We start from the raw sequence: 18,188 nt of genomic DNA, 5'->3' as shown, positions 1-18,188 counted from the left end.
GTAACGGCTAGCGAAGTAACAGGTATCTGTTCCAGAAGAACGCTGGGGCTGGGTGGGGAGCTGATTCAAGGCGACAGCAGTGACGACTGACGACGCGTCGGACAGAGACGGGGAAGGAGGAATTACGCTTTGCAGTAGGCTCGCCCTGAGAATTGAGGTGCAGAAGCAGAAGCCGAGTGGAAGGTCACGATGGAGTCAAATTCGGAAAGGAAGTAGGATACTCCGCGAGGTACAGCGCTCATAGGTACGGCTGCGGAGGCAGGAATTGGGACGGCTCGAGTCAATATATTATTATTGTTGTAATTATGGATCTTCTCAGGCGTCAGTCAAAACTCAGAACTAAGGCGAAGCATCCCCGCCATCCTCATGGGAGCCCTCTTCTCATTGGGGTCTGTAGTCTGCACGATATCGGACCCGTCCTCGTGTGGGAACCGGGAACCCCCAGGAGTCGATGGTAAAAAAATACAGATTCCTCGGCGACTTCCCGAAAGCTGGGTACTTGCTCAGTACGACGACATACGTGTTTCTACGGGCTAGGGCGGTTCTTCTTGGTCCTCCCAGCAGAGCGGCAGCCGTTTTTATTTTTATTTCTATTTTATATCGGGGGAAACGGCGATAGTGCGCTTTGGATTATTATTACAGTGGGGAGCGGATTCAAGCTCGAGACAATGAAAGGAATGATGTAATGCCGCTTGGCACCAACTCTCCTCTCCATAAATAATCCCGGCTATTAATGTTGCATGCTTTCTGGAAGCCAGAGGCCATCGGCCAAATGACGGAGTATTTTATTTTATTATTTCCATTCTTGACCTACCAGCAGCGCACCGCGGTCTTCTTCGGGGTGTGCCCCTGAAAGTGTCAATGAGGTGACTTGGAGCAGACTCGAAGAGAGCACTGGCCATGCGCCTGGAATAGAAACAGCAATAGTCGGCTAATAGTTGGCTGTCGGATCACTGGAGTGACAATCCCTCCATCGTCCAGCCCCTTTGGGAAGAACCCTCATCGAGACTGGTAACGATCGTGTATTCTTTGGGAGCGCTTCGGAGTTGATTGACAGAAGATCAGGGAGACGGGGAGACAAGAGTCAAGCAGCAACTGTGACGGAATGGGCTTGACTAGGGCGCTGAAATCAGTGCTAGTCCAACTCCTGTTCTCCACTGACGCACTGCGCACGCATCCCATGGTCACTTGGGCAGCATTAGCGACTCGGCCGGGCGCCCTGCCACATATTTCTATCATGCTAGGGGCGGGATGATTAAGATTCAGGTGGCCTGGCGAACCCGATTGATTCGCGCCAACCGCCTTGAAAATACATGATGAATCTGCCGGCCTACTGAAGCAGAACTCAGGGGAAAACCCAGACAGATTCTGTCGGGTGGAAAACGCCTGGGGTTCCAATTGAACTCCTGTCGCCGTCCACGGTCCAGTAAATCGATGCCGTCATTAACTTAACGCCCCGTCTAACGGAACTCTATCATCTCACTAGAAAGTTCTCGATGGCCTTGGTTTACGTTAGTCGACCCCCGCGTTTCGACCCCCAAGGCACGCGTTGATCCTGATCGGACCCGACACAAAGATTACGGTGAGGTTTCTGCGCCCCAACAGGGCTTCTTCAAGCCGAAGGAGGACGCTTGAAACGTTCCCCTCCCCAATCCATCCTAAATGACGAATCAGTTTGACAAGACTCTGATTTCCAGACAATCATTATGGATTGTTTTGGGAGGTCCAAAACACGTATTTTCCCTTAAATAATTTAAAAATTAAAATGAAAGACAAAACGAACCTCGGACCCGGGTTTCAGCTATCCACCAGCGCCACAGAGAATACCAACAACGATGCTCCGTAGTTAAATCGAATTTTTTGAGACAGGATTCAGTCCTTTGATAATATTAACAAATGACTGAGACAGTAGTCAAACGTTGGGGGATCTTAACGGTTCATTTGGTGCTACTTGGTTGTCCGAAAATCAATATGGAACCATTCATCATACTTTTTGCCTCGATGGATTATTGTGCACACCGCAACATTTGCTCCGAGTGTCAAAACCATCAATTCCATTGTTCCCCAGAGATTCAACGCTGCCAAGAACGCCTCGCCCGATGGAGTGTTCAGGTTTCATCCGCGAACCTGGCAGCAGGTACGACGGTACCGTCATTGTGGATTAATTCGAGGTACCTTATATAATTACATTCCAGTCCTTGTTTAAAGTCTCAAAATCAGCGACGGGGATACTGGAGTTAGTTTCCATCAAATGAATAATCCTCAATCAAGTCAGTTCATTGCGCTCCATCTGCTAGGCCAAATACCTTGGCTTTACTCGGTAGACATAATTATGGCACCTTGAAAATTAGAACCGTTTTGTTTTTGTGACCTGCCGACCGGAAATATATTCCTCAGACCGCGCGCGGCTTGGATGCCAGAAATTCTTCACGCGGGTGCTTAAAAAAGGGACACCAAAGTCCAAAACACTGTCCATGTAGATATGCTCATGCTCCTGACTTAATCCGAATGACAACCATCTTTCATCTACGGTCTACACTCTGTACACGTCCTCTGTCTCCAAGTGTTCTGCACAGCTGATCTCCCGCGCCTAAGCCCGTGATCCTCGAAGCGGCAGCTGACTAAGCCAAGTTCCCCATCGCAGATGGTCCAGATTCGGGCTGAAATTGGCCTGGAGACCTGATGAGAACATCCTCTTTGAGGTCCAGTACTGTCCGTGGCTTGCATTCTGATTGATGACACGTTAGGTGAACGCCCCCTGCATTTCATTCTCGGACCTCTGTGTCGAAGCTAACACTGCGGCCGTCCTGCAGACTGAAACGTGGGCCGTTTTTTGGTTCCTCGCACGGGCAAACCTCTCCCCCCTCCGTCCTTGGCGAAGGCTGCTTTCGTCGACCTGATGACCGTCAGCTTCTTCTTCGATCCTAGCCCTGCTCTTGATTCTTTCCTGTGACGATCTCTATCATACGACGTTACCTATGGCCGTATAAGTGAGGGGTGGCTAGACTAGCGAGGATATTTTGTGCACCCATTCGGCGGAGATGGACGATAGCCATATCCTTGGTGAGGATCTGCCCCTCCCACCGGCGCGGCTTTTCCAAAGGCTCGCGCAACTGCCTGGATATTCCTGGGACCAGTCCTCCGAACCTGTCCATTCAACATATAATCACTGGCATGTCCTTGGTCTCCGACATGCTGCGGACCCCGAAGGTTCCACGCCGCTTGCGACGTCGTCCGGACCGTCGAGTATAGCTCGCAGCTCCCCCCGAACCGACTCACGACCTCCCTTCCGTCATCATTGGAGAAGCAGCTTGAGCGAGTCTAGTAGCGAGTTATCGCTTTCTCGCCTAGATCATGAATTTATATGGATTCCGGTCATCGCCAGGGTCTCGTCGCACGTCGTGAGGTTAGAACGCGAGTTCCATATGATGAGATCAATCGTGCAAACATCAGATCCGGACTGCAACTATACAATGCGGCCACTTGACCTCATTCGTTTGCCTCCAGACCCTGACGATGCAGGCCCTCTGTTGGTGGCAATTTTCGAGTCTCCGGGACAGAACATGTTGCGAGAGTTGGTCGCGTTTGGGCCAGCCTGGTTTGCAGTTGGTGGCAGAGGCGATAGCGTGGAGCCAAGTCCTGGAGAGCAGGTTTCTCTCTCGGTGTTCCTTGACTTTTCCATCGGCGCGTGTGACTGCCTAGAACTACTCCACTACGGGTTGAAGACTGTTCACGGCGAAATTCGACCAGATGCTTTCCACTTCAATAGAGAGGCTGGGTCCGTGAAGCTGATGAATACTGGCAATGGCGCCAAAGCTTTCGACAATGTGCTGAGCGAGGGCTGGCTTACAATATCGAGGGAGCTTGGAGTGAAAAACAAGTTGCAGTTTATTGCACCGGAGCAGACGGGGAGAATGCCAACCGAACCTGATAGTCGAACAGATATCTACGCCCTGGGGGTTCTTTTCTGGACAATGCTGGTTGGGAGGCCTGCTTTTACTGGTACCGATCCAGTTGAAGTTGTCCAGAATGTCCTCGGAAAGAAGCTGCCGCCAGTTTCATCCAAGAGAATGGATATTCCGGACGCGGTTTCAGCAGTAATTCAGAAAATGACGCATAAGGCGGTCAATGAGCGATACCACACCATATCCTCCGTCAAAAGGGATCTTTCTCAGATTTCTCAGCTGCTTGGTGATGGTGATAGTGAGGCTCTGAAAGATTTCCAGGTTGCTCAGCGTGATGTCTCATCATTTTTCACCCTTCCAACTAAGATGTTTGGCCGTCAAGGGGAATATGATAAAATATTGAGTGTGGTTGAAAAGGTGTCTAAACGCCAGCAGTCATCCTACTCAAAAGTTGCTACTCAATTTTCAGGTAGAATTGGGTCGAACTCCTCTCTGTCGGAGGGACGCGTTGACAGCTTTGATTTCGCGTCAGTTTCAAGTGACTCTGGCTCATTCCAGTTAAACCCCAGAACTAATACCAACCTTGGACGTGCATCTACCCACGAATCCCTCCATAGCACCGAGTCATCACTTTCCATGCCGAAACCTACTTCGAACAAAGCAAGGAGCCCCGCGGATTCGCGCTTGAATTGGGACAATGGAGATCAGGAAACGCCATCTTCTGGTGTAACTGTAACGAGCTCGCAGGGGCACGAAAGTCCCCTCGTTCCCGTCAATCGACATAAAGTTCAACAAAAACTCCGTCGGTATGGAAAATGTGAAGTCATCACGATCAGTGGTGCGGCCGGTATGGGGAAAACTGATTTACTGAACCGTATCCAACCAGCAATACGTAAATTGGGCTATTTCGGCATTGCCCGGCTGGACCGGGCAAGAAGGGTCCCTTTCGAGCCCTTTGCAAAGGTCCTTGCTAGCCTACTTCGTCAGGTGTTTTCCGAGCGGGATGTGACCACGGATTACCATAACACCGTCCGCTGCGCGCTGAGACCGATGTGGTCGACTTTACATCGAGTTTTGGAGCTCCCAGAGCAACTTATGTCTCCAGGAACCACTGACAAACAGGTGTCTCCCAAATCTACGGCAGCCCAGCATATTTTCAGAGACTTGACGAGGGGTGAGCCGTCGAAGCGGACGCCCCTCCCGCGGCTTGACCACGGGCAAAGTTCTGTGGACTTCTTTCTGACCAATGCGGCCTCAAAGAACATGCGACTAATGGAAACATTTTTGGAAATTCTAAAAATACTCTCCCAATTCAAATTGATCTGCGTGTGCATTGATGATTTGCATTTCGCTGACGATGAGACTATGGAGTTGATAACCAACATTGTCAAAGCCAGAATCCCGTGTGCTCTTATTCTTACGGGCCGGAGGTCGGAAATCGATTCCGGCGCGATAAAGTCGTTCTTTGAAGATGACAACCCCACAGTGACACGGGTAGTACTGAAACCACTCAATGAAGACGAAGTGATGGAAGTCGTGGCAGCAACGATGCATCAGCCTCCAAACCCAATGCTGACACCCCTTGCAGCCGTCATCCAGGAAAAGAGCGTGGGCAATCCTTTCTATGTGCGCATGATGCTGGACACTTGTTATAATAAGAATTGTATCTGGTACTCTTGGAAAAACTCGATATGGGAGTTTGACCTCGACCGGATTTTCACTGAATTCGTGGCCCCCAGATATGGCGAAGGTTTGGGGATTGGGTTTATCACCAAACGTCTACAAGAGATTCCGCCGGCGGCACGCTCAATCCTCGTTTGGGGTGCTTTGTTGGGCAGTCCTTTTTCATTTTCTTTGGTGCAAAAGCTCCTCACGAGCGAGTTCCTATACTCTAGCGAGGATGATGAGGCGGTGGACCTCACATGCCCCCAAAACGCGAACCTCATTCGACAGTCCGAGGCTGATATTGTCGTTGGGTTGCAATATGCGGTACAAGCGAACCTCATCAACCCCGGAAGTACCGACGATGAATTCAGGTATGTGCCAGATGTTAAGTCTGCTATCTAACAATATTCTAATTAGAGATCGTAGGTTTGCCAATGATCGGCTCGTACAAGCTGCGTCATCGTTGACCGAAGGGCGTAATGTTGAGAAAATGCATTTTATCATATCTCAAGCAATGAGGAAATACTATCACGACGGTCGAAGCCGCTACTCAATAGCACGACATATTGCTCTGGGGTCTCGAATCATCAAGTCTCGTGTTGTCGAAAGGCTTGAGTATAGAAAAATCCTTTGGGATGCCGCGCAAACCGCTGCCCAATCAGGGGCGCGCCCGACTGCCCTCTGGTACTACCGGCACTGTATCGCGTTTCTCCAGGATAATCCATGGGATGACAATTGCATTGATGTCTACTATGACGAAACGTTACGCCTTCATATATCTACAGCTGAAATGGCTTGGTCTCAAGGGTTCAACAACGAAGCTCTCGACTTGCTTTACAAAGTATTCCAGCATGGGAAAACGGCCGTTTGCAAATCAAGAGCTTGGATTATCAAGGCAAAGATATACGCCCAGCTAGGCGACCATCCTCGTTCCATGGACTCGCTACTTACGTGTTTGGAAGAGCTCGGCATCCATCTTCGAGGATCGACCAGTTACGAAGAGTGTGATGTTGCCTACAACAAGCTTAAAGGCCATCTCGACCAGACGGATATAATGGCGATTGCTCGCAAGCCTATCAGCAAAGACATCAACACGATCACAATTGGGATAGTGATGGCAGAGGCCATGTCGGTAACCTTCTGGGATGATGGCCTAACCTTCTACAGAATGGCGATTGAGATGATGAATCTTCACCTTTTCCGAGGAGGGTTTGTCCAAATCTGCATCGGCTGCTCCCACCTTGCTATGATCTCATTTAGCAGGTTTCGTGATCTTAACCTGGCTGTAAAGCTCAGTGAACTGTCCGTTTCCCTGCTCGACCGATGCCCTGAGTTATGGACTCGCAGTCGAGGATCTGTCGTTTATAATTTCTATATTGGCCATTTGCGGGGACCTCTTGCAGCTACACTCCCGGCTCTTGAAAACTCCGTTGAGACGTCGCTTACCTTGGGCGATCCATACATAGCGTTAATTACCATCTCATCGATGGGCATGACGAGGCTATTCCTTGGTCACGATCTTGTCCAGGTTGAAGCGTTCTGCAATGAAAGTGCAGAGGAAATCAATGACTGGGCTTCTGATACTCGTGGTGGGGCCTCGCTTGTTACTGTTAGGTAAGGCATCCTCGACCAGAGACTACTGTTTAAAGGAATTGCGCGCGTGAAACTAACCATTTTCTGCAGACAAGTAGCGCGGGCCCTACAAGGGAAGACTGAATATAAAGCGGCTGATACGGTGATGAATGACGAGAACCACAACACCGCCGAATATCTCGAGTACCTAAAAATGAACGCCAGTAATCCTGACCGCCCTCGCGACATCTATAATGCCCTCGCGATGATTCCGTTATATCTATACGGGCATCATGAGAAGGCCATAGAGCTGGCCGCGCAAATGGACGATAGTATATGCAGACTTTGGTCCTCTCGGATTTCCTACCTTTTGTATTTTTACTCCGCACTTTCCCACTTGACTTTGCATAATGACAATCCGACAAAATGCTATCTCGACGGAAAGCTGGAGACTGTCCTCAAGTACAAAGCGGAAATCGACTTTGCGCGGGAGGCATGCGATGCTAATTACGGAATGTGGTCTTTGATTTTGCAAGCGTTAATATATGAGGTCCAACATGATCATGCATCTGCGCTCCAAACCTTTGAAGTAAGTTGACATCAATGCAAAGCTGTGCCTCTTGATTAACATGAGTGTTTCAGGCCGCAATCGACCACTGCCAAATACATCAGTACCCGATGGAAGAAGCTCTCGCACTGGAGCTCTATGGTACGTGTTGCACATTTTTTCTCTTTTTCATATTTGATATTCTCTTCAGCTAACGTCAATTACAGGAGAGTTCCTGGTCCGTCGTGGAGCAAAAAGAGGAGCTCGTTCCGTGATGCAGGACGCTATCAACGCCTGGGCGGCGATAAGCGCCGTCGGAAAGGCAGCTCAACTGACTGAAAAGCACGAATGGCTATTGAGAACAGCCACATCGTGCCGGGCCGTGGATGTTGGCTGCCAAACGGTCGATTCGCTCCTTGGAATCAATCAGGGCGTTGCACAGGAGCACATTGGAACAACTCAACCTATGCACGAGGACGATCGGAAAAATCGCTGGCTTGAGCAAAGCGGTACTACACCGGGCGAGCACTCGCTTGATATATCGGGTGTTGGACTTGGTAAGGCTCTAAAAAAACACCATATTTCAATGTATCTGTGCTAACATCTTGCAGATATCATCGATCTATCGAGCATACTTGAATCCAGCCAAGTGATGTCTTCTGAACTTCAGATTGACAAACTTCTGACGAAGATGATCGAGATTGTCCTGGAGTCGTGTAACGGGTCTGACTTCGCTGTAATTGCAACCAACTTTGACAATAACTTTACAATTACTGCCGCGGGCGACCTTGAAAAGGGCCAGAGATCGTTTGTTGACGGTCTGCCATTCTCTGAAATGGAAGACAAAATGGCTCAACAAATAACCCATTATGTCATGCGCACTCGAGAAGAAGTCCTCGTTCACAATGTTCTAGAGGACGAGCGTTTCTCCAACGTGTCTGAAGCCTACCAAGCCCGGAACACTCTCAGCCGGTCTGTGATTGCACTGCCCATCATGCAGGGAGAACATCTTCTCGGAGTGATCCAAGTCGAGGGGAAACCAAATTCATTTACTCAACGAAATCTCGTTGTGCTGCATCTCTTATGCAATCAAATCGGGATCTCATTGTCGAATGCGTTGCTCTTCCGCGAAATCCGTAAAGTCAGTGCGACGAATGCCTCGATGGTCGAAACTCAAAAGCGAGCTCTTTCGCAGGCTCGAGAGGCCGAACAAAAATCCAAGGTGGCGGAAGCGGAAGCTAAACACAATGTGAAGCTGAAGGAGGATGCTGCAAAGGCGAAGTCAATATTCCTTGCCAACATTTCTCACGATCTGAGAACGCCAATGAATGGTGTTATCGGTCTCTCCGAGCTGCTCAAGGGAACGAAATTAGATCAGGAGCAGGATGAATACGTTGAGTCGATTCGTGTCTGCGCGGATACATTGCTTACTCTCATAAACGACATTTTGGACTTCTCCAAACTCGAGGCGGGCAAGATGAAGATCTCTACCGTTCCATTGAACATTAGAGAGACAATTTCAGAAGTCGTCCGGGCGCTCCGCTACACCCATCGAGACCGAGGGTTGGAAACGATCGAGGATCTAGATAACGTCCCGCCGGACCTTGTTGTGCTTGGTGATCCTGTTCGACTTCACCAGATCTTCATGAATCTCCTAAGTAACAGCTACAAGTTCACGCCGAAGGGATCTGTAACTGTTTCAGCAAAGGTATCCCGAGAAGGCAAGGGCCGCGTTCGTCTTGAATGCTCGGTGTCTGACACGGGTATTGGAATCCCCGACGAGCAAAAACCCCGGCTTTTCAGGCCGTTTTCGCAGGCAGATAGCTCGACAGCAAGATCTTATGGTGGCAGTGGTCTTGGGCTGAGCATTTGCAAGGCCATCATCGAAGACGTCCTCGGTGGTGCTATTTGGCTCGATTCGACTCCTGGTGCAGGGACTACAGTCACATTCCATCTGTCCTTCAACAAGGTCAAGAGTGAGATGGGGAAGACGCCGTGGTCCAAAGCAACATTGAACGACAAGACTGCTCCTCGGCCTGTCGTACGGGACCTGAGTATGGTCCCTCGGGATCAAATCCGAGTATGCATCGCCGAAGATAATCCCATCAACCAAAAGATCGCCGTCAGATTCGTGACATCGCTCGGCCTACAATGCGAAGCATGCAGCGACGGACAGCAGGCCGTCGACGCCTTGAGAGCGCGCTCGCAGGAGGGAAATCCATTCCATGTCGTCTTGATGGACGTCCAAATGCCCACTCTGGATGGATACAACGCGACGCGTGAAATACGACGGGACTCAGACCCCAACGTCAATGAGGTCCTTGTTATTGCAATGACTGCGAGCGCTATTGAAGGTGACCGCGAGAAATGCCTCGAAGCGGGGATGAACAATTACCTCCCTAAGCCGGTTCGATCGAACATCCTGAGCGATATGCTAGACAACTATCTCGCACCGGTGCCGACATTTACAAAAACACGACTGGCTGTGCGGGGAAGAGGAAGTGTAAGCACTGACTCGGGGGTGTCGAATAGCGCCGCCTCACCTATGCCGTCGTCTAGCCCCGATGAGAATGTGGCTCCAGAAGAGAACAATCATAACTGAGCCAAGAGCTTGTCTTGCTATCCTGCTACCCGTCACGAAGCTGACCCACGGCACTGGCGGCCATGGACGAGTATTGCTATTCTGTTAACACCGTATTACTACCCCCCAGTGTGTGCCTTTTAATTGCGGAGATCTAGCGTTATTCCTATTCGTTTGTATAATGAGATAGATATTTCTACTTGAGATCTTGGGCGACGATTCTGCATTTTGATATCCATTGGAGTTTTACTAAGTTGCGTTATTGTTTTAACCAGCAATATCATTTTCATTCTCGACATTATTGGGGTTTCTTGAACGACCTTGATGATTGCCATGCTGTATCGAGTCATGATTCTATTTATGTGATGATAATCAAAAGCACGATTTGACGAGATCTCATCCACAGTAAGCGAGACGCTCAAGATAAACAGAAGCGGGCGTCATTCCGTCTTGCCAAACCTTCTACCGCCACCTCTTTTTCACGTCTACTGGGCAATCAAATGCTCAAACAGCGCCTTCAAATAATACGCTGATTGCTTCGGATACCGGATCTTCTCTGCAGAGTCAAAATCCACAAAAGTGCTCCCGAATCGATCAGTGAAGCCCGCGGCCCATTCTGCCTCCAGTCAGTTTGCAAACAACCAAGTGAATCTTGAAGACTTTGGACATACCCCAGTTATCAGTAAAGGTCCACGCAAAGTACGAACGGACATCAACTCCATCCTCTTTAACAGCTCGGGCCAACCCACCAACATATCCTTCGAAGAATCGCATCCGAAACGTGTCATTGAGCACCTCTGCAGTCGGTGCTGTTTCACCTTTCGCTGTCGTGCCGTTCTCAGTCACATAGATGGGCATATGGTACCGGTTCCAGATCCAGTTCAGTAGCTTTCGCCATCCAGCCGGTGCCATCCGCAGCCAGTGGGTGTCCGACTCCTCACCACGAGAGACACCCTTACTGTTCGTATCGTGGACAATGACATTGCCCTTGTGGTCGTTTATGTCCGCGGGAGTATCCTTATGCTGCACGAAAAAGGTAGTGTAGGAGTTCATGCCGTAGAACTCGGAGCTCCCCAGTACGAGCTCTGATTCTTCTGGAGTAAAGCGTGGTAGACGATCACCGAGTTGAGCTCGCATCGAGGCTGGATAGTCTCCGGTCTTGTATAACGGATCAGCGAACCAGGCGATCTCGAACTCGCGTGCCCGCTCTGCCGTCTTCTGATCCCGCTCATCGTCCATGTCCCATGGCTCGGACCAGTTACCGTGCAGAGTAATGCCGATTGTTCCTCCCTGCTGCGGCTGGAACTCTTCACGATAGAGCTTTGATGCGTGCCCGTGAGCAATTAGCTCTGTATGGCCGACGATAAAAGGCTCCGTAGAGGAATCTCCCTGCTCGTTGCGGTCTCGATAAGAGGATCTCGCTGGGGCATGGACGCCGGCCGCGTAGCCAGCCAGTGAGTAGACCCCGGGCTCGTTGAACGTGATCCAGTGGCGAACTCGCGGCCCTAGTCGTTCGAAACAGACGCGCGCATACCGGAGAAAATCAGGGACGAACCTCTCCTGGTTCAGCATGCCACCGTACCGGTCTTCCAGGGCTTGGGGAACGTCCCAGTGAAAGAGAGTCACAAACGGCGTGATATCATTTCGGAGCAGCTCATCGATGAGATCCTGATAGAACTTGACTCCTTGCTCGTTGATGGGATCATCGGCACCGCCGAGAGGGATGATACGTGACCAAGATAGCGAGAAGCGGTAGGCGTTGACACCGTATGACTTCATCAAGGCCACATCTTCACGGTAAAGGTCGTACGACCGTATTGTGTCGTCGGCCGTGCTTTTATCTTTGACTTTTCCTGGAGTGTGGCCGAATGTGTCCCATATTGAAGGCCCTTTGCCATCTTTGTTCCAGGCGCCTTCGATCTGCGGTGCTGCGGTGGCATAGCCGTGGAAGAAGTCGTTGCGTAAAGCGCCTTTCAGGTCTTGCACCGGAGTTAAGTCCATGGCCATATTTGACTGCACTATTTTGTTATATCTCGTTCTTTGCTGGCTTGTTCTAACGTGAGGCCTGCCATAGAGGAGCTTTCGAAGCCACCGACGATTCAAACAAATAGCCCATGGGTCTCGGGCTTTTATTCGGATAAATGTAGCCTTGGCCTTGGAAGAGCGCCGGTGATTGTTGGAAATCATCCATGGCCATTTTTTCCGGCGGGGTGTGCAGGAGGGGTTGGTTGTTTTGGCGATGGCGCTGGAAGCTCCTGAAAGCGCCACAGGATTAAGCGTCCTTGGACTCTCAGATCGAAACTGGGCCGTGGCCGGAGGGGACTGAAGGATATGCATTGTATCTGCCATAATATTCCGTTTCTAATCGTTCCCATTGAGGATGAAACTGCCTGTGCCCTCTACAACCCTACGCGGGCCATGATCGGGATACTGGACTACAACCCTAAGACCCAGCTCTGACTTCACTATAACGGGCCCGCATATCGCGCCATCTTCCCATCCAAACTCCAGCTCGAAACCACCCCGTGCCCGAACTCCTCTCAGTCTTCCACTTGGCCAAGCGGCTGGACAGGCAGGCAGAAGTCGAATTATACCATCTTCATGCGACTGCACCAGCATCTCCAGTATCCCGGCGCCACCGCCAAAGTTACCATCAATCTGGAACGGCGGGTGTGTATCCAGAAGGTTTGGAAGTGTTGATTTTGCCAAAAGCTGCTCTAGATGATTTGCGCATTCATCTGCGTCCCTCAGACGCGCATGCAGATTGAGTAGCCACGCCCTACTCCAGCCCGTATGACCGCCCCCGGCCGATTGTCGTCGTTGGAGTGTGACTGCGCAGGATTTGGCGAGCTCAGGAGTAGTGCCCAGATTGATATCGCGACCTGGGTAAAGAGCCCAAAGGTGCGAAACGTGTCGATGGCCCGGTTCCAGCTCTTCATAGTCAACCATCCACTCCTGGAGCTGTCCTGCTGAACCAATTCTCAGAGGTGGCAGGCGTCGTAGAGTGTCGTGCACTTGGATAAGGAGTTTGGTCTCTGTAATATGAAGTACCTCCAGCGCTGCAACAAATGCCCCCAGGACAGCACGGACTAGTTGGGTGTCGATTGTTGAGCCTTCGCAGAGTACCCCCGCGTTGCCTTTTTCATCACGGAACGTGTTCTCAGGCGACAATGATGGGTTTGTTACCTTATACTGACCGGAAGCATCGTCTACCAAGTAGTCAAGCAGAAACTCAACACACCCTCGCAGCACCGGTAGCATCCGCCTTAAGAAGCGTCTATCTCCACCAAAGAGATAATGTTCCCAGATATGAGTGCACAGCCAAGCACCACCAAGAGGCCACAAAGTAGCCGGCATCCAGCGATCCACAGGCGCTGTATCCGCCCAAAGGTCGGTATTATGGTGCACCGTCCACCCGCGGCAGCCATACATTTTGCGAGCAGTTTCAGCACCAGTTACGGCAAGGCGCTCAAGCAGGGCAAACAGGGGCTGCTCGCACTCAGCCAGGTTGCCTACATTGGCAGGCCAGTAATTCATCTGCAGGTTAATGTTGAGCGTGTATCGGCAGCCCCATGGTGGGTGGAATGATGGGTTCCAGATTCCCTGCAGCGTGGCAGGGAGAACACCGTCAGAGTCGTCCTCCTTGCCTGGACGGCTACAGGATATCAGCAGGTAGCGGCTGTAGTGAAGGTATAGGGCAACGAGGCCTGGGTCTCGCGCACTTAGAATCCGCTCGTCTGTCGGTATGTCTGTTCCATCTGGGCCTAGGCGCAGTTCCAAGCGGCCATATAGGGCTTGGTAATCCGCAACATGTCGACTCCATATCGTGTCTGTTGAATGGGCAAGGGCTGATGTCAAGTCGGCCATGGCCGCCTTGTCAATATCCTTACATCGATATGCCGTCTGAGCAGCTATCAGAATCAGAGCGTCTCTCGCATTGACGACGAGATTTTTGCCCACTCTCGCGATTCTTGCAGGGTCCTGACTGCCACTCTCGCAACGAATCGTCAGTTTGCAGGCAGCCCGGTTACTGCCTCTGCCACCAGGAGTGACATGCATCGTAATAAACTGATCTTCCACCTCTATATCATCCAGGAACTCATTTGTTTCATATTCCAGCTCGCTAAGTCGACTGAGTCGGACCAAGAACTCGGTACGTCTTGATGCCTGTACCCGGATAGCCAGCACACTGTCCGGATGGCTGGCGAGTACCTGGCGATGAAACTGTACACCATCATACTCGTAGTGCACATGCGCAATTCCAGCCTCTAAATCTAAAGATCGCCGATAACTTTTCACTTCATCAAACAGATGTCCAAAGTCCAAAGACAGTGTCCCTAAAGGCTCATAATGCCGCTGGCCATTCGGGGACGCAAAGAACGCTCGACGAACCAATTCCTCTGCCTCATTATGAGCGCCTTGTCGAATCAACTTTCTAAAATGCGGTAGATTTCTCAAAGCATCCTCTGGAATGCGATCCTGTGGGCCTCCATACCAAACAGAATCCTCATTCAGCTGGAGCAGCTCAGCATCGGTTCTCCCGTAGACCATGGCCCCCAGACGCCCATTTCCCACTGGAAGGGCCTCATCCCACCCGGTGGCAGGTTTCTGGTACCAGAGCTCGGACATGGTCCATTTAACATTGGCAATATTCTATGAAGGCGAGCGAACCGTGCTTTGGCGCCTTTAACTGCGTATATGTACATAGCCCTACTAGCTTTGCAACCACATACCCCACGGGGGACCTTGGACGGGAATGCCACGTCTGAGGCGTAAAATAGTGCTATTTCTAAGAGTACTCCTTCTACTGCTGCTGCTGCTGTTGTGATCGCGGGCGACACGGGCCGTTGGCCGAGACCAAAACGGACGAGCATCGCTGCTGGCCCAATGCAAGCTCATTCGACGATTCGACATTTTACTCCTCCGGCCATTTTGGAAGACTCTGATTCGCGGAAATTTGCCGTTGTTTGTTTCCATCCGGCGTCCATGGTCGCTTTCTCTCCTTTGAATCCGATTTCGCGGCCCCCTATATACAAGCACGCCACGCGAAGTTGATTCCGTCAAACCACGAGACGTCTGCCCCGGAATAAATGAAGGAGCTTGCCCATTAAGAGAAAGTGTCTTCTCGAGTCCGGGGATCCCTCGCTCCAGAGTGGGAGCCGATTCGCTGATGCTTATTATTCCCCGGCTCATCTCTCGCCCTAGCATTCTCAAGGACGGCAATCGGCGAATCCAGACTTCGAATACCCTTCCCATTCGTCTGGTCTCCGGATAAAAGTATCACGGGAAAATTCCAGCTGGGGGAAATAATGTGGTACTCTCGCTCGAGCCTTGCTCGAGCCTTGCGTATAATAGTTGGGGGAGGCCCTTCGGTCCACTCTGCTGGTAGCCCTAAGTTCCTTCACGAGGGAACCCGCAATTGCTTCGTTTGCTCGCCACTCAGTCATAATGACGGAGAATAAGGGGGATACCGCGGCAGAGACGATAAAGGAGGACCTTCCTCCTAAGAGTGCCAGTTACGTCGAGGAGGCTGTTCTCGCAAGTCTGACGGAGGAGGATGTCTGGAGGCTCTCTCAGGAATCGCTGACCATGTGGTCATGGACGGGCGTGCGCCTGTGTCTCATTCTGTTTGTCCAAGGATGTAACCAGGCAGGTTTTGGTGTCGATTGGGCTGTTATCGGTGGCATTAACGCTTACGACTCCTGGCATGACTATTTCGGCTTCGGGACTTCAGGCGGCACGTACGGCCTGCTCAATGCGTTGATGAATATCGGGAACGTCTGCGGCGCACCATTCCTAGCTCTATCTGATATCCTAGGCCGTCGGAGTGTCAACTTTATTGGAAACCTCCTCGTCATCGTCGCCTCCATCATGCAAGCCACCTCGCCAAACCTCAAGGTGTTCATGGCCGGCCGGTTCTTCATGGGCTTCGGTTCCGCCATGCTCTCAAGCTCACAATATATGGGTGAAATCTCACCTGTGCATCTACGTGGCCTTTTAGTCGGTATATTCGGCGCTTGCTTTCAAATAGGTAGTCTGTGCATGACCGCCGCCATGATTGGAATCACCAAGATAGAGGGAAACCTGCAATGGCGCCTTCCGCTCTACCTCAACATGATATTCCCCGCCATCGTCTGCCTCCTAATTTACGTCGTGTGTCCTGAATCGCCTCGTTATTATATCCAGCGCGGCAAACGCGATGCAGCCAGAGCTGTAGTCGCAAAGTACCACACTACCAGCGGGGACATCAACCAGCCCATCGTCGACATCGTCGTCTCCCAAATGGAGGCCTCCATTGAGAACGACCGAGCCGGCCACCAGAAGTTCTGGGACTACTCGGTTTTCTTCAAGCACACCGTTCGGTACCGCCTTCTGGTTCTCGCTCTATACTCCATCTTCCAGCAGTGGAATGGCGGCGGCATTATCACTTATTATGTGAGTAAACCTATTACGGACATGGTCGGGAAACCGATGTACTAACTAAACTGCCCAGATGGTCCCGGCCCTCGAAACAATCGGAGTCAACGGTGACATGCAGCAGCTCGGAATACAGCTAGGCACAACGGCAGTATACTTTGTTTTCACTGCGGTTGGCGCTGTCATCATAGATCGGTTCCGCCGGCGCACCATGATCTTCACCGGCTTAGCTACAATGATTCTCTTCCAGACGACGACGACAATCACTTCCTGGCAATATGATGTCAATGGCACTAAAGCATCTGCGGCTCTAACTATTCTATGGATCTACCTCTACCAAACCTTCTCCGCCACCTTTGTTGCGACGATGCATAATCTCTACCCCATTGAAGTCCTATCTCTGCCCCTTCGAGCGAAGGGGATGGGATTATTTGGCGCGATTCAAGGCGGGGCTGGGGCAGTTCAGTCATATGGAATAAGCGTAGGAATCGAGAAGCTAGGTTACAAGGTGTGGGTTGTGTATATCGCATATAACACGATCCAGCTGGCGCTCTCATACTTCATCTTTCCCGAAACGTCGAGGCTATCGTTGGAGGAAATCGATGCCATATTTGAAACCCCAGGAACAAAGCCTGTGAAAATGGCTAATAACATTTACAAGGCTAAACAGCTCAGTCGTGGCGGAACTATTCCCTGATCTTGAGATTTTGCATTTCGACCAGGGTCTATACACATCACGTGGCCGCCTGGTGTTTGGATTTGACAAACAATCGCGATGATCAATCAATTCCACTTTATCAAATTTATCTGTGTAACGGGAAAATGAATACTATTACTAGGAATTTGTTTTGGGCCACTCCCTATATTCAAGCCGGCGCAGGCTGCCCCCTTTAGTTCGATGGGACATGGTCGAATAACGATAGACCTTAATTTACTAGCACTAGTCCATTTCATACCCACCAGGGAGAATTTGTACATGAGTCAAGATTGGTGTCCACCTCTGAGAAGCCCTGGTATGGTTCCGGAGCACCGAGAAGATCTTCGCCATCGACCTGAAACTCCAATCGGGTGACTGAGTTTGCAGCCTTTCTTTTTCCGAACGCCTGGATGCGTCTGTAGATTGAAAGAAGACGGATAGAAAAGAAAGGGGGGAGGGAAAGAATCCAGGGACTACAGTGGATTTTCAATCGGCCCAGGGGAAATGCATGGTTCCTAGAGATGGACCAGTGAAATGCCTCCCATAGGACGTAAATATGTAAGGTGTTGGGTACGAGATTGGAAGAGATCTAGGTATCATATAGTACCAAACAACAGACCATTTCGGAAAGTTGTCAGTCACCAGGGATCCAGACTTCTATCCTTTTTTAGTTCCTGAGATACTCATAGACGCCCTCGCATGGCTTCTTGTTATGCAAATGGAACTCTACCTGTAGTGGCACCTTCGCGTAGCAACGGTAAGACACCAACGTACCCAGCGGCTACGTGCAGCGCTCGGAAACGG

The 18,188-nt window shown here is 50.8% G+C and overlaps 3 protein-coding genes across 3 annotated transcripts; 2 read left to right on the top strand and 1 right to left on the bottom strand.

Annotated features, from left to right (window-relative positions):
• Positions 1-3,041: 3,041 nt before the first annotated feature.
• On the top strand, positions 3,042-10,291 carry ASPVEDRAFT_81555 (putative sensor histidine kinase/response regulator; the record flags this gene model as incomplete). The annotated part of the gene is made up of 6 exons (XM_040817056.1): positions 3,042-5,941; positions 5,997-7,184; positions 7,254-7,731; positions 7,785-7,851; positions 7,917-8,246; positions 8,301-10,291. The coding sequence occupies 6 exons, from the start codon at positions 3,042-3,044 to the stop codon at positions 10,289-10,291; spliced, it is 6,954 nt and encodes a 2,317-aa protein (XP_040665727.1).
• A 573-nt stretch (positions 10,292-10,864) lies between these two features.
• Positions 10,865-14,899, bottom strand: ASPVEDRAFT_129079 (glycoside hydrolase family 95 protein; the record flags this gene model as incomplete). The annotated part of the gene is made up of 2 exons (XM_040806606.1): positions 10,865-12,349; positions 12,737-14,899. The coding sequence occupies 2 exons, from the start codon at positions 14,897-14,899 to the stop codon at positions 10,865-10,867; spliced, it is 3,648 nt and encodes a 1,215-aa protein (XP_040665726.1).
• An 819-nt stretch (positions 14,900-15,718) lies between these two features.
• ASPVEDRAFT_126661 (putative MFS sugar transporter protein) lies at positions 15,719-17,384 on the top strand (the record flags this gene model as incomplete). The annotated part of the gene is made up of 2 exons (XM_040806382.1): positions 15,719-16,705; positions 16,764-17,384. 2 exons carry the CDS (start codon positions 15,719-15,721, stop codon positions 17,382-17,384), a joined length of 1,608 nt encoding a protein of 535 aa, XP_040665725.1.
• Positions 17,385-18,188: the final 804 nt, after the last annotated feature.

The sequence above is a fragment of the Aspergillus versicolor genome, assembly GCF_001890125.1.
Source record: "Aspergillus versicolor CBS 583.65 unplaced genomic scaffold ASPVEscaffold_3, whole genome shotgun sequence".
Taxonomy (NCBI): Eukaryota; Fungi; Ascomycota; class Eurotiomycetes; order Eurotiales; family Aspergillaceae; genus Aspergillus; species Aspergillus versicolor.
This window is presented reverse-complemented; position numbering and strand designations above follow the sequence as displayed.